The following is a 23,616-nucleotide window of genomic DNA, read 5'->3' on the forward strand; positions in this document are numbered from 1 at the left end:
AATCTTTGTTTTTTAGAAGCACTGTACATTTTTTGTACACTAAATCTAAAATGTAACACGTTTGTTCTTTGCAGCTCTAAACGTGCCCACAACCTCAAAGAGGGAAAGTATTCCTTGATTGTCTTGATTATGTTAACCGGTGAATGCCAGAGTGCAAGAAGAGAGCCTGTCAGGGGCTTGTGTTACCCAGGCGTTGTGGCAAAAATAAGTGTGAACTGGCTGTGAGGCGTCATCCTATTTCGATAGGAGAGTGGATGAGGGAGTGTGAGAAGTGTAGTCCCCCTTACACTCACACCTGAATCACGTGTGCAGTGAGTGTTGTTCATGACACTGACAAAGAAACAAAGAACTGATCGCGTGACTCGACCATTGTGCAAAAGGGTATTTTATCTAATAGTCTTTCCCACATGCATCTTCTTATTTATTACAGTATCTTTGTTCTTCTGGATAAAGGAGAACACTGAGTCCATAGATTTTATGATGGCATCACGCAGGCTCGTGAGCTCCCGTTTCTTGCGGCCTCATAAGCCGCCATCCTGTGCGCCGTTTCTCTCGACACCACTCCGCACTGGAGCAGCTGCGCCTGGCGCTCCCTGCTCTCCTCCAGTTCCTTCCAATGCTTCTCTTCATAGGAGTCCTGTAAGAAAGAGGATTTCACTGCTAAAGATCCGCAAAAGTAGCAAATGTGTAACACCCAATAAATGTAAAATATTTACCCGCTTCTTCTAGATTCAGCAAATAGACAACATTTATTGTAGCATAAAAAGTTATACAATTTAACAATATACAGTATATATATATATTTTTATAAATTCTGTACGCTTCCAAATTGCGATTTCAATATCTCTGCTTGCTGTCGAGGTTCATTTATTACAAGTAGAGTCTTCAGCTCTTGAAAACTGTAATTAATGTATTGTTAAGTTTTTAACTTTTGATTATAAAAAAAGAACAAACTTTATTGGCTGAAATTGGAGTACCCCCTTTAGGGCTCAGGTTACTCTTCTGGGTATATGGAGACCACTTCAGCACTGAGATAACAAGATTATGGATTGCTTTTTGTGAGGTGATATTTATTCATCCCCGACCAATGTGTACAGATTATATCCAACGTTTCACCTAAATTGGCCTTTGTCAAGATTATCTGTAATGAGCGGAGGTCGGGGAAACTGGAGTGGTTAGAGTAGATGCGGGACTAGCCGCTCATTACAGATACCCTTGACAAAGGCCAATTCGGCGAAACGTTGGATATTGTCTGTACACATTGGTCGGGGATGAATAAATATCACCTCATGAAAAATCAATCTATGATCTCCTTGTTATCTCAGTGCTGAAGTTGTCTCCGTATACCATTGACAGGTATTAAAGGGCATCTGTCAGTAGGATCAACCCTCCTAAGCCGTCTATGTGGGCATGAAGGTCATATGAAGCTGAATAAAATGATACCTTGATATCTGTGATCCGATCTTTTATTCCAGAAAAATCAGCATTTTTCTTAATATGTAAATGAGCTGTTAAGATCTATGGGTGGGACCTAGATCTCCCTGAGAATCTGCCTCCAGAGCTTACTTTAGATGAAAGGAGGAGTTACTAGTGTGAGACATGTAATGACTGACAGTCTGCTCTCAGGATCTACACAGAAACTGTAGTTTTTAGAAGGGCCCTTAAAGCTGATCACAAAGTTCTCCCAGTTGGGACACTCAGCATTCAGCTCTAATCTATGGGGAAACCTTGAAGTGAGCATTAACTTTTACTAGAGGACCACCACAGAGGAAATTAAAGTGAAATCAAAGTGAATACAGGCATAACAGAGAGGCAAGCAAATCACTGGACATTCTTGTGAAGGGATGTTCCGGCACATATAGTGCCTCTAGTATAAGAGGAACCGCCCACTCAAAAGACTGGAGGGCAAGTTACAGAGCATGAGAATTGGTATAGTTACTGGACATATTGTGCATCAAAAGCGGTTTCCAATGTATTGGTGTGAATGAGGACAATAAGGCCAATACTTTTTTACAGGTATTATGTGAAATGACTGGTACAGTGTAAGGTGGTGCCCACATGAAGCTCAGCGGCCCGGTCCCATACCGTCCTCTTACTTTGATGGCATTACGCTGGGGGTGCAGCTTTAAGGCCTCCGCCTGTCTCTCGCGCTCGGTTATTCTCTTTTCCAGTTTCCGCTGCAGTTCGGTGACTCCATCATTGTTTGCTGCGGCAGTTTTTCCAAACTGAGATTTAGACTTTTTCTCTTCCAGCCTGTCAACAAAGATAAATGAAATAAAACACATCCAGCAGATACTTCTAGAAAAACGAGATGAGAAAGTGTATGTTTCTGCTCCTATTAAAGCAAGGTTGTATTAATGCGGTGCGGGCTCAGAAATAGCCGCACATTGTGGGGGATTCATTGTCACACTGAGCACTGACTTTACCCGGACTCCACAGCTTTCAGTTAAGGCGGCAGCTGAAGAGGAAAATTACATTCCCCCAGAACAAGCTTCCCCGGCCGCCCAGATCTGTCCGGAAAATAGTCACTCATTTTAGAGACCTCAGAGATCACTTCATGAATCAGGAGCAAATCTCTGCATTCAGGACGACTGGACGGATGGATGGATGGATGGATGGATGGATGGATGGACGGACGGACGGACGGACGGACGGACGGATGGGAGAAATTATAGAGAGTTAAATAGATAGAAAAAGAGAGAGAAATAGAGATACAGGTGCATCTCACTAAATTAGAATATCATCAAAAAGTTAATTTATTTCAGTTCTTCAATCCAAATAGTGAAACTCATATTATATAGAGTCATTACACACAGAGGGATCTATTATATAGAGTCATTACACACAGAGGGATCTATTATATAGAGTCATTACACACAGAGGGATCTATTATATAGAGTCATTACACACAGAGGGATCTATTATATAGAGTCATTACACACAGAGGGATCTATCCCAAGTGTTTATTTCTGTTAGTGTTGATGATTATGGCTTACAGCCAATGACAACACAAAAGTCATTATCTCAGTAAATTAGAATACTTTATAACAGCTTGAAAAATGTTTTTAAAATCTGAAATGTCTGTTCAGTAAATGCCCTCAATACTTGGTCGGGCTCCTTGTGCATCAATTACTGCATCAATGCGGCAATGTGGCATGGAGGCGATCAGCCTGTGGCCCTGCTGAGGTGTTATGGAAGCCCAGGTGGCTTTGATAGCAGCCTTCAGCTCGTCTGCATTGTTGGGTCTGGGGTCTCATCTTCCTCTTGACAATACAACAAATGAGAAATAAAGTAATGGAGATTTATAAAGGTTTGGGATTGCAGCGAACCACAGTGAGAGTCATTATCCACAAATGACGAAAACATGGAACAGTGGTGAACCTTCCCAGGAGTGGCCGGCCGACCAAAATTACCCCAAAAGCGCAGCAACAAATCTTCCAAGAGGTCACAAAAGACCCCACAACAACATCCAAAGAACTGCAAGCCTTACTTGCCTCAGTTAAAGTCAGTGTTCACGACTCCACCATAAGAAAGAGACTGGGCAAAAATGGCATGTATGGGAGAGTTCCTAGACGAAAACCACTGTGAGCAAAAAGAACATAAAGGCTTGTCTCATTTTTGCAAGAAAACATCTTGATGATCGCCAAGACTTTTTGGGAGAATACTCTGTGGACTGACGAGACAAAAGTTGAACTTTTAGGAAGGTGAATGTCCCTTTACATCTGGTGTAGAAGTAATACAGCATTTCAGAAAAGGAACCTCATATCAACAGTAAAATATGGTGGTGGTAGTGTGATGGTCTGCGGCTGTTTTGCTGCTTCAGGACCTGGAAGACTTGCTGTGGTAAATGGAACCATGAATTCTGCTGTCTACCAAAAACTCCTGAAGGAGAATGTCCGGCCATCTGTTTGTGACCTCAAGCTGAAGCGCACTTGGGTTATGCAGCAGAACAATGATCCAAAACACACCAGCAAGTCCACCTCTGAATGGCTTAAGAAAAACAAAATTAAAGACTTTGTCGTGGCCTAGTCAAATCCTGACCTTAATCAGATTGAGATACTGTGGCATGACCTTAAAAAATGCTCGGAAACCCTCCAATTGTTATGATAGGCTACAAGCACTAAGGAAAGACAGAAGATCTGTCCCTACAATAGAACTAAGCTAGATCACTACGATGTAACGGGGAACCTGATCCTGCGATCAGACCCGCTAAAGTCCTCAGCTAGTCTGAACGAAGACCTATAGATGTGAGGGAGGGATCCCTACAAGCACTAGGGACTGGGAGAAAGATGGACACCTCCTAACAGAAATAGTAGCAGTAAAAAGACAAACAGACAACATAGAACATAAAGGTCAAAAGACCTAGCTAAACTGACTGAGAAAGGTTACAAAGCACCTGGCTAGCTTAAGAGTAGAAATTACAATGAAGTCCAGCATGGCCAGAAGGGCGGAGCAGGATTAAATAGGCAAAAAGGTAATGAGACCAGCAAAATAGAAAAAACCTAACAGGAGAGTTCTAACACCAATGTGGCTGAATTACAACTATTTTGTAAAGATAAGTGGCCAAAATTCCTCCAGAGCATTGTAAAAGACTCATTGCCAGTTATCGCAGACGCTTAATTGCCGCTGTTGCTGCCAAGGGTGGCCCAACCAGTTATTAGGTTTAGGGGTAATCACTTTTTCACACAGTACCCTGTATGTTTGGATTTCTTTTTCCCTTAATAATAAAGACTTTCATTGTCTAATATTTAAATTTGCTTTGTGATCTGAAACATTGAAGTGTGACAAACATGCAAAAGAATAAGAAATCAGGAAGGGGGAAAACACTTTTTCACACCACTGTATAATATCATGGCTTAGATCTATGAAGGGAAGGGGGGTTGTCCATGCGATTGCAGACTCGTTAGGGGCTGATGAGGCTAATACAGAGATAGGAAATTCCAGGCACATTGACTACAGGAAGACGTCTGGTTTGGGCATGGTGCTGCAGTAATGCCCTGGTGCCAGGGTTGCCAACTGTCTAGAAATTCCAGGGCAGTCCGTAAAAATAGGGCACTTTTATGACATGTTCGTAAAAAAAGGTAAGACGTCCATGATTTTTTGGAAACTGAAGAAACCTATACAGATTATGTTGACTGTAATTATCATCACTTTAAAGTTCACAGTGACTGCAGCCGATCTCTTCTGGGCGGCAGACATGTATCACTTATCAACACAATGATTTATTGTGGTTTTCCAATGTGTCCGTAAAAAATATTATTTGTCAGTGATTGTTTCGTAAACTGTCCAGATAAAAGTGGGTGAAATAAATATTGAACAAGTCACCAATTTTTTTAAGTAAATATATTTCTAAAGGTGCTATTAACATGAAATGCTCACCAGATGTCGGAAACAACCCATCCAATCCACACATTATGTGTAATAATGAGAAATGACACAGGGAAAAAGTATTGAACACACTTGCTGAAATTTAGTTAATACTTCGTACAAAAGCCTTTGTTGGTGATGACAGCTTCAAGACGCTTCCTGTATAGAGAAACTAGACGCAGGCATTGCTCAGGTGTGATTTTGGCCCATTTTTCCACACAAACACTCTTAAAATCCTGAAGGCCCCACAGGCTCCTTCTATGAACTCTGAGCTTTAACGCTTATTTCACCCACTCATACAGATACACTCCTTAACAATAAAATTGTAAAACAAAGGTAAAAGGTGTGGAATGAACGAAATCACAGGATGGAGACACGTTACTGATCTGCAAATGATGAATGGAAATAATATTTTCAAATATGAACGCCTCGTCTGCTATCAATGAGGTTATTAATAGTCATCTAAGGAATATTCTGTAACGCTGAATGCACTTGGGCAAATCATCAAAATCCGCTGCTGGCAGCTCCTGTGCAATTGCCGACCAATGATGTCCCAGATGTGCTCAATGGGAGACAAGTCCGAAAATGTGCAGGCCATGGGAGCATGCATAAGAGAGCTCTGCTACTGGAAGTGGAAAAGAAGAACAAAGACAAAAAAATCTAAATAATAAAAATATGGGAGGAAGAGAAACCAATCACAAACTAAAATGTTTTTATACAAATGCACAAAGCATGGGCAACAAACAAGGAGAATTGGAACTACTAATGCAGGAAAAGGAATATGATGTCATTGGAATCACTGAAACTTGGTGGGACGATACACATGATTGGAATAAAAGGCTAAAAGGATACAACTTATTTGCAAGAAACAGACTTGATAAACGAGGAGGAGGTGTCGCATTGTATGTTAGAAAAGCGTATATCTGCACAGAGATTGAAGCTTCAGAGACTGGGAGTTCTGTGGAAACTGTTTGGGTAAGAATACAAGGAGAGAACAACGGAAAGGACACCATTGTAGGCATTTACTACAGGCCACCTGGGCAAGCTGAAGATATGGATGAACTCTTTATGTATCAAATGACCAAGTTCTCCAAAAAATATGACGTAGTGGTCATGGGAGATTTCAACTATCCAGACACTTGTTGGGAATCTCTCTCAAGTAAAACTAACAGGTCAAGCAAATTCTTATCCTCTCTTGCTGACAACTTTATCTTCCAAAAGGTAGGGGAGAAAACAAGGGGATCTGCTACTTTGGATCTAATCCTTATAAACAGGGAGGAAATGGTTGAGGAGGTAAAGGTGGCTGGGACCCTAGGAGGCAGCGATCATGCTATTATAGAATTTTGGATAACTAGAGGAGGAAGACATGTGAAGACTCAAACTTCAAGGTTAGATTTTAGAAAGGCAGATTTTAAGAGACTCAGAAAGAGAATAGGAGGGATCCAATGGCTGGATGTCCTTAAGGATAAAAATGTCCAGGAAGGATGGGAAATTTTTAAAAATGAGATTCTCAAAGCACAATCGTTAACAATCCCAAAAAGTAGGAAGAATGGGAAGCATTTAAGGAAACCAGGATGGATGAACACAGAACTTAAACACATGCTAAAAAGAAAGAAAGAAATGTTTATTAAATGGAAAGAGGGAGGCATATCTAAAGAAGATTATAATGCAGTCTGCAGATCCTGCAGGGCACGTATCAGATTAGCTAAAGCTGACAATGAATTAAGGCTTGCAAGAGATGTCAAAAGCAATAAAAAAGGATTTTGGGGGTATGTCAAAAGTAAAAGAAAAGTCAAAGATGCTATAGGATTTTTACAGGATGAAAATGGAGAAATGGTAAGAGAGGATGTTGAGAAGGCCGAACTTTTTAATTCCTATTTTGCATCTGTTTTCTCTCAGAAAGAAAATGTAACATCAACTGATCTTCACTGTCCTTTTAAAGGAATAGAGGAATCCAAGTTATCAGTAAACAGAAAGATTGTGAGGGAATATTTAGCTAACATAAATGAGTTCAAGTCTCCAGGTCCAGATGAATTACACCCCAGAGTACTGAAGGAGATCGTAGAAGAAATTTTAGAACCACTCTCCATAATCTTTGAAAATTCTTGGAGAACAGGAGAAGTCCCAGAAGACTGGAGAAGAGCAAATGTTGTTCCTATCTTCAAAAAGGGGAAGAAGGTGGACCCAGGGAACTATAGGCCGGTGAGTCTGACTTCTATACCAGGAAAGATCTTTGAACAAATTATTAAACAACATGTATGTAAGTACATGGATAAGAATGAAGTGATTAACCAGAGTCAGCATGGGTTTGTAACTAACAAGTCATGTCAGACTAACTTAATTTCCTTCTATGACAGAATCACTGACTGGGTGGATCAGGGAAATGCTGTAGATATAGTATATCTTGACTTCAGCAAAGCATTTGACAAAGTATCTCACACCATCCTTATTGAAAAAATGACCAAGTATGCAATGGACCAGGCAACTGTTAGGTGGATTCATAACTGGCTTAGTGATCGGACTCAAAGGGTGGTTGTAAATGGCTTCACATCCAGCTGGATGAATGTCTCAAGTGGGGTACCACAGGGCTCCGTCCTGGGACCTGTATTGTTCAACATCTTTATCAATGATTTAGATGAAGGAATTGAGGGTAAACTGATTAAATTTGCTGATGACACAAAGCTAGGAGGGATAGCTAATACTAGAGAAGAGAGAGAGAGGATTCAAAAAGACCTAAATAAACTGGAGCAGTGGGCAGCAACCAACAGAATGGTTTTTAACAGGGAAAAATGCAAAGTACTACATCTGGGCAATAAAAATGAAAAAAGCATATACAGAATGGGAGGAATAGAGCTAAGCAACAGTACATGTGAAAAAGACTTAGGTATACTAATAGATCATAGACTGAACATGAGTCAACAGTGTGATGCAGCAGCAAAAAAGGCAAATACAATTCTGGGATGTATTAACAGAAGCATACAGTCTAGATCACGTGAAGTCATTATCGGTCTTTACTCCTCTTTGGTCAGACCTCATCTGGAATACTGTGTACAGTTTTGGGCACCACATTTTAAAAAAGACATAGACAAACTGGAGCAAGTTCAGAGAAGAGCGACCAGAATGGTGACTGGTCTGCAAACCATGTCCTATGAGGAACGGTTGCAGGATTTGGGAATGTTTAGCTTGCAAAAAAGAAGACTGAGAGGAGACTTAATAGCTGTCTACAAATATGTCAAGGGCTGTCACATTGTAGAAGGATCATCTTTATTCTCATTTGCACAAGGAAAGACTAGAAGCAATGGGATGAAACTAAATGGGAGGAGACACAGATTAGATATTAGAAAAAACTTTTTGACAGTTAGGGTGATTAATGAGTGGAACAGGCTGCCACGAGAGGTGGTGAGTTCCCCTTCAATGGACGTCTTCAAACAGAGGCTGGACAGACATCTGTCTGAGATGATCTAGTGAATCCTGCTTTGAGCAGGGGGTTGGACCAGATGACCCAGGAGGTCCCTTCCAACTCTACCATTCTATGATTCTATGATTCTATAAGCCACGCAGGCTGCTCTCGGTAACACGAGCAACATGTGGCCTGGAGTTGATTGTTGAAAAATGGCTTCTGGAACACTATGGAGATGGTAGTACCACTGGCTCCACAATTGATCCATTCTGTACGGCAAGAGAAAATGGACAACACATACTGAGCCTAAGGCAGCACACAGCACACAAACCATTAGAAGGCAATTGGATGACATTGGGCTGTGAGCCACATATCCAGCCACAGGGGTCCATTGACCTCACACCACCACTGTCAAAGGCCATCATTCTGCAGAACTAGAGGAAATGGAGGCTGGAATGGAATGATGGGTCTCGCTTTTGATTTGGACACAATGATAGCGGGAGACAGGTCTGGAGACCACCTGATGGAATGTGTATTCATCCTGTGATGGAAAGGAAAGAGTAGGCAGCAACCCCTAAATTATAGTGAAAAAAAGAGGGTTTTTCTAGACCGACATCAATACTATGTGACATTTAAGCTCATCAAAACATACTCAACCTTTGTCTACAACTTATGGAGCGCTGCCTACTTTTCTATTTTTTAATCAATTGAAAGGTTGATTGTCTGTACCTATCTTTTTCTACTGTTTTTTAGACTAATAGACAGATGATACATACAGTAAGGAAAATAAGTATTTGATACACTGCCAATTATGCAAGTTTTCCCACCTCCAAAGAATGGAGAGGTCTTCAAGCAAGTCAGGGAAAAAGCTGTTTAGAAATACAAGTAGAGGGGAAGATTGATGGTGCAAAATACAGGGATATTCTTGAGCAAAATCTGTTTCAGTCTGTCCGTGATTTGAGACTGGGACGGAGGTTCACCTTCCAACAAGACAACGACCCAAAGCATACTGCTAAAGCAACACTCGAGTGGTTTAAGGGAAACGTGTAAATGTTTTGGAGAGGCCTAGTCAAAGCCCAGACCTTAATCCAAATGATTGCTGTTCACCAGAGGAAACCATCTGACTTGAAGGAGCTGGAGCAGTTTTGCCTTGAGGAATGGGCAAAAATCCCACTGGCCAGATGTAGAAAGCTCATAGAGACTTATCCAAAGCGACATGCAGCTGGCTGTAATTGCTGCAAAAGGAGGCTCTACAAAGCACTGACTTTAGGAGGTTGAAGAGTTCTGCACACTGAAGTCTTCAGTTATTTTGTCCTATTTGTTGTTTGCTTCACAATAAAAAGAAAACCAAATGTTCACAGTTGTAGGCATGTTCTTTACATGAACTGATGCAAACCCTCAAAAAAAGAAGTGAAATTCCAGGTTGTGTGGTAGCAAAACATAAAAATTGCCAAGGGGATGAATACTTTCTCAAGCCACTGTAGATAACCAGAGCAGAGACTTATGGGGATCCAGAGCAAAGAAATTAAAAGTTGAGAATGGGTTTTTTGTTTGTTTTTATATAATAACATTTCTTGTCTCTCTCCAAACTTTTTTGTAAACCACTTTGGCAACTTTCTAATAGATTACAGTAATGGTATAAATGCCATCTTCATTGCGGGTAATGTGCTGTCAAGAAATGGAACAGGCAGCGAGCTCTGGACCCTGCATCCTTTGTGGCCCCCTCCGATATATGAATGCCCCTGACTTTGCACTTTAATGGTTTATGTGGCGCGTGTATGGGGAAAGTCCTAGTTTACGCTGCCGCAGCCTTACTGGAGCACCACAGATCCCTGTTTTTTCCGTCCCGGTGTCGCCGTCGTTTTACCTCTGCACTATGGAGCCTCTTGCAGCTGCGATATGTAAATCTCTACAGCTTGAACGGTATTTATTAGCGCAGCTGTACCGTGTCTGCATGTAAATGAGCTGTCGAGAAAACGAGCTAATTATGCCGCCACCGCTGCTACATAAATCAGGTAATCGGGTGATTTTTACGGGATATTTTAAAATTAGCTGTTTTTTTTTTTTTTTTTTTTTTTAGAAAACCTTTCACCATAAGTAACGCACTTAGCAATTTAACACCTGAAGATTTGGGTCACTGCCACCTCCCGGCATGCAAGCGGTAATTACATATCCTTCATTATTGCTCCGTATTAAATAAAACATGAGGAAAAAATCAACAAACATAGAATAATATGGAGCATACATAGGGATCTGTGTGTGTACACTCCTCTATACAGCATATCCAGCCAGATCCCAGTGTGTATAGAATATTGTGTCGTTTCATTATTTTCTGGTTAAGATGGAATGTGAAGGCTGCATCCAATCAATGGCTAGTGACTGGCTGCAGCGGTCACATGAAGTCCTCCACTGCAAGAGGAGAGCAGGTGCTGGTAGGTGAGTATATGTTTCTCTTAATACCGCTATGGGTCTTTTTTTATTATTACAAAATGTAGGATACATGTAAAGTTTTGATAGTTTTTTACAGAATTTTTTGGGGGCATGAAAAATGGCAATTCTGAAGTTTAGAACTTTTATTTTTTGCTTTACAGCATATAACGTAGAGGTTACATAATTCAATATTTTGGTAGATTGGACTCTTGCACAATTGTTAATACCAAATATGTCATAAAATATACTTGTTTTACATTTTTCAAATCTCTATTTTTATAATGGCAAAGGGGGGAAATCAAACTATTACGTTTTTGCTTTTTAAAAAGCTTTTTTTTTACTGTCTTTTGTTATTTCTGATTAGGAAGCTTGAATCTGCTGATTTCTATTCCTCCTACTTGGTTTCTGGCATCTTTGGTAGTCGACTACTATGAGGCCCCCTTCACATGTCAGAGTCTTCAGTACGTGTGGTGACAGTTTCCACACGTACTGGAGACACTGACGCACGTAGACCCATTCAAATCAATGGATCTGTGCACATGTCAGTGTGTTTCCACGGACCCTGTGTCCGCGGGCAAAACACGCTGACATGTCTGTTTTTTGCATGCAGCAGGGGCGGCAAAACGTTGAGAACACGTGTACACTGATGACACACGGATGACATCTGTCTTTCATCAGTGTGACACGTACCATCGCCTGGGAAAAAGAGCTACAGTTAGCGCCGGGTGGAGGCAAGTCTCATCATTGTCCCCTGCGTGCACTGAGATCTGCGTGAGCAGGGGACAATGTTGAGAGTTGTATTCAGCCCCCGCTATCTACATGCAGTGTAAAATGAAGAATAAAATAAAAAACACATTATACTCACCTTAACACCTAATCCCCTGAAGCCATTGTCCCCTGTAAAAAAATAAATAAAAAAACAATATCCCTCACCTGTCCGAAGTGTAAAGAATTCATAGTGTCCCACGACTAATCCATCTGTGCGACATTTGCTCATCAGCATGAGGCGACCGCTCATGTTGAAGAGCAGGGGAGAATGACTCGATGCAGCAAGCGTGGGCCCTTGATCTGCAGTGACCTCACTGAGTTCACCGCAGTTCAGGGGTCCGCTCACTGAATCGAGTCATTTTCCACTGCTCTTCAGCATAAGCAGTCGCCTCAAGCCACCGCACATGCTGATGAAGAAATGTCGCACAGATGGATTACGGCGTGGGACACTAAGGATTCTTTACATTTCAGAGAGGTGAGGGATATTTTTTTTTATTTTTGTTTGTTTTACAGGGGACAATGGCTTCAGTGGATTAGGTGTTAAGGTGAGTATAATGTGTTTTTTATTTTATTTTTCATTTTACACTGGATGTAGAAAGTGGGGGCTGAATACAACTTTCAACATTGTCCCCTGCTAATGCGGATTTCAGCACAAGCAGGGGATAATGATGAGACTGGCCTCCAGCACTCGGGAACAGTGTGAACAGTACCGCTGTTTCCCAGGCGCCGGTAAGTGTGATACTGATGCAGCACACGAGCTGCATACAGTTACCACACAGGTACACGGATATCTCTGGTATTGGTTTTTCCAGTATCGGTAATATCAGGACGTGTGAAGGAGGCCTGAGAGCATGCTGTTCTTTTCATGGTTCAGACACATAGATAAGTAAGTCTAGACCTGCAAGGTGTAAAACCGTGTCACTTAATTCCCAGGTTGGGAATTAAGGGCCTTCCCCCATTTTTGATGGTCAGCACTTGGACTTGTCAGTTTTGTGTCTGTGTCTTGGTATCTAATGATAAAAGGAGGAAGATGTTCAGAAGTTACCGGCTGACTAGGATTCATTTGGGCATCCATTTGTTAGATGAGGTTCAATGTGGATAAATGTAAAGTTATGCACGTGGGTACTAATAGTATGCAGACATCATATGTTCTATGGGGGGTAAAACTAGGTGAGTCACTTGTAGAGAAGGATCTGGGTATACTTGTAAATGACAGACTAAATAACAGCGCGATGTCAATCAGCGGCTTCTGAAGCCAGCAGGGTATTGTCATGTAGTAAAAGAGGCAGGGATGTAATATTTCCACTTCACAAAGAGCTAATACGACCTCATCTGGAATACGCAGTTCAGTTCTGGGTACCAGCTCAAAGAAAGGAAAACCTGCAGCTAGAAAAGGTACAAAGAAGAGCCACAAAACTGATAAGGGGCATGGAGGGTCTTAGTTATTAGGAAAGATCTATTTAGTCTTCAGAAGAGACGTCTACGGGAAACATTGTACAAGTGCATAAATGGCTCGTACAAAAGATGGTCAAAAGCTTTTTCATGTAAAATCCCTCAAAAGTTAATGGGACGCTCCCTCCGTCTGAAGTAAGGAAGGTTCAATCTCCAGAGGACACAAGGCTTCTATTCCATGAGAACTATTCATCTCTAGAACAGCCGATATCAGGAGCCGGTCACAGCAAGAACCTTTATGGTTTAAAAAAAAAGCTTAGATGCTTTTATAGAAGAAAATCACATACAGTTGAGGCCAGAAGTTTACATACACGATATAAAAAGACACATATTTATTTATTTTACTCACTTATATAGCGCCATTAACTCCACGGCACTTCACAGACAATATCGGCACTGTCCCCATTGGGGGCTCACAATCTAAATTATGGTCAGTCCAGAATTCTTTAAAGGCTTAGTCTATGTAAACTTTTGACTTTGCAGTAAGTAATAGAAATGCCTTTAAACATTTTCGCTCTCTCATTCTGGCATTTGTCAAATATTAAAAGTTATGGTAATCCTAATTGACCTAAAACGGGAAAGGTTTATTCTGATTTCAAGTCAACTGTAAATGCTTACATACATGTGTAAAGCTCTTGATCAACACTCGGGATCAGACTGGATCATGCATTATGGTTGTATCTATAGCCCTTTACCTTTATTCTTTCCCTTGCTTCGGTTGAACTTGATGGACATCTGTCTTTCTACTGGACTAACTAAGTAATTATGAAGGGAGGTGTCGATTAACAGGTGTGATCCTTATAAAGGATAGACGCTATTGTGTAGTATCTACCAGAATGGAGAGAATAGAGTTAGGCGCGGGAAACGAGGAGCATTGGAGCTTTAGATAAGGTTTTTATTAGTGCCAAGGCAGTTCGGCGCCGGACCCATGCCTTTCTCAAGGTCAAAAAAACATCTACAGAATGGGAGGAATAGAACTAAGCAACAGTACGTGTAAAAAAGACTTGAGTATACTAATAGATCACAGACTTCACATGAGTCAACAGTATGATGCAGCAGCAACAAAAGCAAACACAGTTCTGGGATGTAATAAGAGATGCCTAGAGTCTAGCTCAAGAAGTAATTAACCCCCTCTAGTCCTCCTTGGTCAGACCCCATCTGGAATACTGTGACCAGTTCTGGGCACCACATTTTAAAAAAGACATCGAAAAACTGGACAAGACAAGAACTGGACAGTTCAGACAATAGCTACCAGGATGGTGACCTGTCTGCAAACTATGTCCTACGAGGAACGGTTAAAGGATCTAGGAATGTTTAGCTTGCAAAAAAGAAGGCTAATAGGAGACTTAATAGCTTTCTACAAATATCGGACGATACATCACAGTGTAGAGGGATCATCCTTATTCTCATTTGTATATGGAAATACGAGAAGCAATGGAATGAAACTGAAAGGGAGAAGATACAGATTAGATATTAGAAAAAACTTTTTGACAGTGGGGGTGATCAATGAGTAAAACTGGCTTCTATGAGAGGTGGTGAGTTCTCCTTAAATGGAAGTCTTCAAACAGAGGCTGGATGGACAACTGTCTGAGATGGTTTAGTGAATCCGGCATTGAGCAGGGGGTTGGACAACTCTAACATTCCATGATTCTATAAGTGACTGTTTAGGATCAAGCTCCAAACCTGATTTCCACATGCCCAGTGTCTCAAAAAAGTAGCATTTATCGCAGAAATCACAATGATGGACACCGCACTGACCTGAGGAGAGCGGCTTTGCCTTGGGCAGCTCTGTGGAGAGAGATCTGCTCCAAAGTGTCCAAAAGATGCTGCTGTTTTGTCTGCTTTTCCTCAAGGATCTGGTCTCTCTTTTCTTCCTCAGCTTTTCTCTGAGCTTCTTTTAGTAAAGCCAGACGTTCCCAGAGCTCCACTACTGACATCTCACAGTTCAGTCCATGCCCCGCGGTCTGAAGAGCAGAGTAACCCACAGAGCAATATCTTAGTGTCCATGAACAGCCAGATCCTTATGTGTGAGCCATGCAAACAATATAAAAATCTCACAATTGTGATTGGTTGGCAAGATTTTTTGCTACTCGAGGCAAAGCCTAATCCTGTGAATAATACCCTTAAGAAGGCCTATCGGCATACCACACATCTAGGATTACAGTGCACTCACCTGTGTTAGATCCACAAACTTTTGTCTAATGATTGGCACTGACTCCATGGCTCGTATCTCACGGATCAGCTCAAATTTCTTCCTCAGCTCCTCCTGTGCCTCCTCTAAGGCCTGGCGTAACAGCTCCCGGCTCTCCTCCGCTACTTCTTGTACTAGAGAGGGATAAAACCAGGTCGTAATAACAGATAGTGGTCCCCAAGAAGGCGACATGACAAAAGAATAGCGTAGCGTTAACGTTTCATTGACGGCTATCCTTCCCGACTCTGCTATGCAAGAGCACGATCAGACCGTGGAATGTGTTCTCAATGGCTGGCTTTGCTCTTTTGTATATAAGCGCCTGCAGTTTATTGCTGTATGTATCTGAACACTCCCATTAAGGCAGAAGTTCTTGCTGATTCTCCTGAGCACCCAGCTCCTGGCACACATACCACCGACACCTCATGGAGGGAGACGTCTTCGGTAAAGGTAACACCTCTGGGTAGACTTTCTTTTACTTTACTGTCTAAAGCGAGACTGAAGTTATGACCCAATTCTTCTATTATCACATACCTATTTGCTGCTTGTATTTCTGGAGCTTCAATCTTGCCTGTTTAGTGTTTTTGTGTCCCTCAGACACTTGCTCCACCAGGTCCCTCATCTCCTTCTCTTCTTGCAGACGTTTCTCGGCGTATTCCCGCATCAGCTTCTCCGTCTAAAGACCAAACAACCAGATGATTATAAAAATTGCAAAGTGACGATAATCTTATGATGCATAAGCCTGGAGCTCCTCCGTCTACGTCTGCAGGCTTCACTTGAGAGTAAAGGTCCCCATACACATTAGATGGGTGTTGCTCTCAGAACTTCCTCGGCCAAGTGCTCCTGTGTTTTCTATGCCAGACTCCTCGAGTGGTGTCCCATCTCCACGCAGGACAAAAGGGTCGGCCACTGGGATCCAATATTCCAATCTTCAATCTAATATTCCTTTAGGTGGGACATCTTCGCGGTGTGCAGGGTGACAGGTGAGACATGTGGCGGAGAGGTGAGATGGACAACGACCATTTCGCAACCTTCTGGTTCTTCTACAGGTCCAAGGTCCCGTAGAAGCACCAGAAGGTTGCGAAACGGCCTTAGTCCATCTCACCTCTCCCCTGTCTCCCCTATCACCTTGCACACCGCGACGATGTCCCACCTAAAGGAATAATGGACTATTAGATTGAAGATTCGCTGAGTGCTGCCTTTCTTTGCTCTTCATTGGAATTCATTTGCACTTGGCTTGTTGCACCACCAAAATAATCTAAGAGCCCCTTCACACATGGTAATTTCTGCGGATTGCACATGGTGTGGTGCCGAAATAGTTCTCTAACCCAGAACAATATTCCAATCTTTTCCTTCCCCGACATCTTCCATCAAGGGAGAGTCAGGAAGTTTTCACACACATTAGGGCTCGTTTACACGTCCGATTTTCTCGTACGAGTGCTGGGAATATTTTTCATGGATAGCACTTGTACCCATGGTATTCTATGGGGCTGTGTACATGTCTGACTTTTTCCTCGGACCGAGAGGTTCACAAAAAATTATCTGAGACATGTCAGATTTTGATCAAAATCGGCAATGCAAGTCTACACGTCCATGAAAAACAACAGACCGTACTCGGGTGACATCCAAGTGCGATCCGAATTACAGGGATTGTCAGAAAGGAGTAGGTGAAAAAGTTTTTCTTTTTTCTCTCCACGTATGAAAAAAATGATGACACTTGGATCAAACTCTGATCAGAGTAATTGGTCCGTTTTTCTCCTACGTGGAAAATAGTGACGTCTGAATGAGGCCTTAGACTGTCAGCCGATCCTGATAATATCGCTGGGTTCAGCGAACGTCAGTCTAATGTGTATGGGGCCTTAATCACAAGACAGGTAAGGGGATGATCCCCCTCTTTCTATTAAAAAACATGCTCAGCAGACTTAAGTACTGTATATGTTTGTGCCGGGCTATTGAGATATTTGTCTGACGAAAGAATGTTGGGCGACGGCTGTCCGATAAGAGAGTCATTCCCATCTTCATTAATTGGGTATTGCTCTTGTAAAAACAAGCGATTCTGCAATTTATTGCTTAAAATTTGCAGCCGTTCTTGAGACATTAAAATGTTTCTTTTGTTTAGCGCTCGTTGCCTTGGAGACCGACCACCGCTGAAGTCTAGCTTGTAAGCACTGCAACTGAAGCCAGCCGGGATTAGGAGGTAACAGCGCTCTCCAGCGATCCTGACCAGCTTCAAAGCAGCGCTCTCCAGCGATCCTGACCAGCTTCAAAGCAGAAATCTCCAGCGATCCCGGCCAGCTTCAAAGTAGCGCTTACAAATCTGATAGATAAGAGCTTGTATGTACTGCACATGTTCTCTTGTCTAGCAGCGGTGGTCGGTCTCCAAGGCGATGAGCTGAAAACAAAAGTGTTGATATCTCAAAAGCGGTTGAAGATTTTAACAAGTGGTGAATTGTAAACTTGCTTGTATTTACAAGATCTTTCTGAGAATATAGCCATTTATGAGGATGGTAATAACCCTTTAACAAAGCCCCTGACAGAGACAGTCTACAGATTAATAGCTGGAGTTTTGTAAGGAGACAGAATTTATGATTTCACTTTATCGCCAGTGACAAAATAAGGTTTCATTTTTCTGTTACCCCTATATTCACATATGCCCCCCGACATCTTCCTTTATTGTTGCGGTAAACCCCTAATGGATTAACAATTGAGACCGGCGGGTTACGATCGCCTGGGTTTTATTCATTTCTCGCTGTCACACTTGAAGTGAGGCTGTTTGTCTAGGAAATTAGAATAAGGATTAATGTCGGGTGGATAAAGGCAACAGATACAGATAAGTGAATCCTTCCTGCTTGGATGGTTCGGAGTAATTCGAGTCTGCGTGGCGGCGCTGCCAATGCCTCAGCGCTGACAGTAGCTTTACAAATCTGCCCGCTTCCACCTCTCACCTCCTCTTTCTTCATTAGGACCTTTTTCTTGTTCTCCTGGATGAGGTTCTGCCGCGCCAGCACAGCTTCCTCACGGCTCAGTTTTCCTTCCAGACGCCGGCACTCTATATCGGCTAGTTGCCTTTCCAGGTCCTTTGCCAACATTTGCCGCTGCCATTCTAGAAACTCACTCAGATCCCGGGAGCCATCAATCAGCTTCTCTATTCTGGAAAGTGTAACGCAAATTAACAGAAACTGTTGGGAATATGCAACGACAAAGGCAGCGGCTGTGTCAGGAGTTGCCAAACTAGGCAGCTGCCTAAGGCTCCCTATCCACTAAGGGGTCTGCGGAGCACAGAACCAACCAGAGGCAAACTGTACCTAACATTTGCCACCTTCTTCTACCTTAGATCGCCAGAGAATTTAGCTTAGATCACCAGGGTTTTATTTTTTAGAAAGCGGTCATGTGTGGACATTAGGAATAACATTATTTCTGGCCACTATATGACTTATATCAGCAGATATCCCCTCTGTAGGCTCTAGTAACTAGAAGTCTCAGCAGTTTCATTTTGTGTCTCTTTCTCCCTCCAGCTTCTTTCCTCTCCATAGACTTCTATAAGCAGCAGTAATAGTTTAATCCCTCACTGGAGAGAGATCTGTAGACAGATTTGAGCAGCTTATGAGAGTGAATGATTATTACAGGGAAAGAAGAAGTGACTGATGAGTGGGGAAATATACATATTTTCTAATAAAACATATTACAAAGGTTCTTATATTACTTTGTGCTGTTGATTTACCAAAAAAATAAAAAAGTAACTACTGTAGACAGATGTGTTGAAAGATTTGAGCAGTTTATAAGCGTGAATGATCATTGCAGGGAGAGATGAAATGACTGATACATGGGAAATATTAATTTTTTTCTAATAAGACATCTTACAAAGTTTCTAATATTTGCTTCTACTGTTCATTTATGATAAAAAAAAATAAACGAGGAATTACTAAAGAAAGAGTTGTAGATAGATCTGAGCAGTTTATGACCTTGAATGATCAGTGCAGGAAAAAAGTGGCTGATTAATGGGGAAATATACATGTTTTCTAATAAAACATATTACAAAGTTTCTTATGTTCACTCGTACTGTTAATTTATGATACAAAAAATAGAAAAGTAGCTACCATAGACAGATCTGTTGACAGATTAGAGCTGTTTATGAGAGTGAATGGTAATTGCAGGGAGACACTAAATGACTTACAGTATAAGTGGGAAATATACTTTTGTTTTCTATTAAGACATATTACAAAGTTTTTAATATTCACTTGTACTGTTGATTTATGATAAACAATAAAAAATAGCTATTGAAGACAGAGCTGTAGACAGATTTGAGCAGTTTATGAGCTTGATCATGTACATGTACTATGATTGATCAGTACAGGGAAAAATCGTGGCTGATTAGTGGGGAAAGAAATATTTTTCTGTAATAAGACATATTACAATGCTTTTTTTCTAAACTTTTTCTTCATTTATCAGATCTGAACATGAAGATGGCCAGATAAAATATCCAATGTCGCTCAGTACTGTAAAACCGAATGTCCATCACAATTTAGTTTCATGTCAATTATTAGGTCTTAAACTCCTGAGCTCCCCCTGCTGGAGGTTTCTAGTAGGCATATTGAAATTGTCTTCAATCTATGGAAGATAAGCAATCTTAAAGGGGTTGTCTCAACATCTCTAATGGGTAAAATTGCAAAGTGCATATAAAAACATGATTAAAAATCCTAATAGTGGGATTTTTTAAGAGTATTATGTATAAAGGGTGGCAGGTCTCCTAAGCAAGGAGTGCGGTGCTTACAACCCTTTTCTATAGAGTATGCAAGCGCTGCTCTGAAGCTCGCCAGATCACATGATCGGGCCAGTTTCAGTGCCCCTGCGATCCTTTGATGCTGCAAAGACAAAGCTGCCTGTGTATAGTTCAGGCCAGCCCAAAATGTCAATCAATCAGAAGCACACAGCCACAAACAGCCAGGGGAGAGGTTTGCTCTTGTTAGACAACCCCTTTAAGATCAACTGGGTTTCTTTGGCTTCTCCATACAAAAAATTGTTCTTAAAGAGAAACCGTCATCTTAATTTTTATTTAATAAATCAATAGTACACATGAAAATAAGCAACTTTTATGTCTTATCAGAGAAATCTGCTTCTTTCTTCTCCTGGATTGATCTTTTATTCTCAAATTTATGGGTCAAGTTTGTAAAATCTGTATTGAGACAGACTTTCCCATTACTGAGATTGGAGGTGACAGTTGGTGCATTTAAAATTATATGGAGGAAGGAGGAGCTAGAGGAACACAGACATTCCGCTGCAAGTTCTCCGGAAAGGACAGTTACACTTCTCCATAGAACTTTATGAGCACCAACTATCATCACCTATCTCAGTAATGGGAATAAGAAAACCTCATAAACCCTAGTGACAAGTGATCTGCTCCTGTTACGATACTGGCTTAGTACTGCTGGAAACCAATAGAAATAATCCGTAGATAGGCAAGAACAATCTAGGTAAGAATGTTCAGGAGCTTGGAGACTGGAAACTAGGCTAACAGCTAGACACAATACTCAAGCACTTAGTAAAAGGCAATTGCAGAACACAACAGCAGCCTCCAGTGGTAAGGAGTGGGATTGCAGAAAAATTATTAAGGTGAACAATAGCAGCCAGTAGTGGTCAAACTGTAGAAGGACAACTGGAATTCTGACAGCTCCACAGACAGCCTCAGGGGTGGTTGTCTTTTGGTGGAAATCATAGGTTTTGTTACAGTGACTATGATTGCTGGATGATGGTGTGATGTGCCGGTTCAAATGCTAATGAAAATAACTACTAAAAAGAATATTCAGGTCCATGTTCCAATCTATAGGGGGCAGTGATGTGTTTTTATACACTGACAAGCAAAAGGGTAACAATGTTTTGACCTTTTGACTTTCAGGCTCCATATCTCTCCATCCACTACTGCTTCAAACATGAGACTGCCATCATTTTATAGACAATCATCTTGGCTATCTCATATATAAATGTGACTTGCATCTATTTAGCATATGATTAGTTATGCATATTCTTGTCATGTCGCTGCATTGTTACTGTTTTGCTCCTAAAAGTCTAAAATTTTAATTTTTCATATTTTTTAAATCCACCTTTGGCTTTCAGCACTGCCTGAATGAATTCTTCTGGGCATGTTCTCTATCAGGTTCCAGCATGTCTCCACCAACATCTGATCTCAGCTCTCTTCTACACGTTCCCATAGTTGGTGCATGCTGTTGGACTCACTCGGGTATGTATACAGCTTTTTCTTCTACTCTACACACAAGTGATAGATTCATTTGAGATCTGGGGACTGTGGGGACAATCCAGCTCCTCGACGTCATTGTCATTGAACCATTTCTTGGCCAATCTTGATGTCTGCTTTGGGTCATTGTCCTGCTGGAACACTATGTCATCCTTTTTATACCCATAGTACTTGAATGTACGAAGTAACTCGTCTTGCAGGATACTCACATATAGCTCAGCATTGAGACCACCATCGATCCTGGTCAAGTATCCAACTTCATTGGCTGTGAAGCATCCCCATATCATCAGGCTTCCTCCAATAAACTTAACAGTTCCTTCAATTTCTCCACCCGTTCGCCCCTTTTTCCCTTATTTCTTCCAGACCCATTTGCACCCATCAGAGCTTCGCCTATTGACTTTCGTCTCATCGCTCCCAGTCTCCCGTTTCTAATCTTTCACTCTTCGTACTTTTTCTCAGACTCGAGCTGACACTTCTTATGAGGATATTGAAGTCGCGGCTTCTTCACCTTTTTTCTGGCCACCATTCCAGACTTGTGTAACGTGCGTTGCCCGGTGCTCGCATGGACGTCTGTGATCTATTACGAAGCTTATGAGCCTCCTCCGCTGTCGTGTTTGTCGCACCAGAGCTGATAGACCTTGTGATGAGCGACTTGTTCACTCCGATATTTTGCCTGGACGTCACCTTTTGGCTATTGGATGGACTTCATTTCACATTCTTCCTACTGTCATGGCGCTCACATGATGCAGTTTGGCAATTTTCTTGGCCGAGAGGCCGATATCGATGAGCTGGATGATGCAGTTTCTCTTTTCTTGGGAAATCTTCTTCATGGAAGCTCCTTGAGTGAAATTTCTCTTGGGAATCGACCCAATAACACACGGAGCTATTAGGGAATGTGAGAACAGGTTGTAATTTGTAGTAAACAAGAAGAAAAAGATTTTTCCACCATCAGGAGCAAAACAGTAACAATGCAGCGACATGACAAGAATCTGCATAACTAATCATATGCTAAATAGTAGTCAAATTAATGTATGAGATAGCCAAGAAGATTGTCTATAAAATGATGGAAGTCTCACGTTCAAAGCAGAAGTGGATGGAGAGATATGGAGCCTGAAAGTCAAAAGTTCAAAACATTGTTACTAGTGATGAGCGAGTGTGCTCAGTTACATCCTTTCACCGAGTAAACTCGGGTGCTGACCGAATATTTTCGTCATGCTCGTCAACTATGTTCGAGTCACAGCGGCTGTTAGACAGCTGCGACACATGCAGGGATTGCCTGTTCGTTAGTCAATCCCTGCATGTGTCGCAGCTATTTAACAGCCCAGCTCAGCATTTCGCTCACTCCCTCACAGCACCTTTCTTTCCTCTCTATGCAGTTTTTTAGGGGCGGCATGCAAGGATCACACAGCTCAGCATTTCGCTCACTCCCTCCCGGTACCACTCTTTCCCCTCTATGCGAGAATCACACAGCTCAGCGTTTTGCTCACTCCCTCCCGGTACCACTCTTTCCCCTCTATGTGAGAATCACACAGCTCAGCGTTTTGCTCATTCCCTCCCGGTACCACTCTTTCCCCTCTATGTGAGAATCACACAGCTCAGCGTTTCGCTCACTCCCTCCCGGTACCACTCTTTCTCCTCTATGCGAGAATCACTCAGCTCAGCGTTTCGCTCACTCTCTCCCGGTACCACTCTTTCCCCTCTATGTGAGAATCACACAGCTCAGTGTTTCGCTCATTCCCTACAGGTACCACTCTTTCCCCT

General features: G+C 41.8%; 1 protein-coding gene across 4 annotated transcripts in view; it reads right to left on the bottom strand.

Moving 5' to 3' along the window:
* Positions 1-381: 381 nt before the first annotated feature.
* The window catches only part of LOC141162609 (cilia- and flagella-associated protein 99-like), a 90,911-nt gene continuing 67,676 nt past the window's right edge, over positions 382-23,616 (bottom strand). Inside the window, exons 12-17 of one of the 4 annotated variants that reach the window (XM_073648884.1) lie at positions 18,551-18,755; positions 16,140-16,281; positions 15,591-15,742; positions 15,176-15,381; positions 2,097-2,253; positions 382-637 (exon numbers count right to left, since the gene is read on the bottom strand). In XM_073648884.1, coding sequence (XP_073504985.1) covers positions 476-637; positions 2,097-2,253; positions 15,176-15,381; positions 15,591-15,742; positions 16,140-16,281; positions 18,551-18,755 — 1,024 coding nt within the window. In that variant the 3' untranslated portion in view covers positions 382-475. The remainder of the gene's footprint in view (positions 638-2,096; positions 2,254-15,175; positions 15,382-15,590; positions 15,743-16,139; positions 16,282-18,550; positions 18,756-23,616) is intronic. The other 3 variants (XM_073648892.1, XM_073648901.1, XM_073648910.1) reach the window with 3 other exon arrangements.

This window comes from Phyllobates terribilis, unplaced genomic scaffold (assembly GCF_046119375.1).
Source record: "Phyllobates terribilis strain yellow unplaced genomic scaffold, ASM4611937v1 Scaffold_1__5_contigs__length_1240528914, whole genome shotgun sequence".
NCBI lineage: Eukaryota > Metazoa > Chordata > Amphibia > Anura > Dendrobatidae > Phyllobates > Phyllobates terribilis.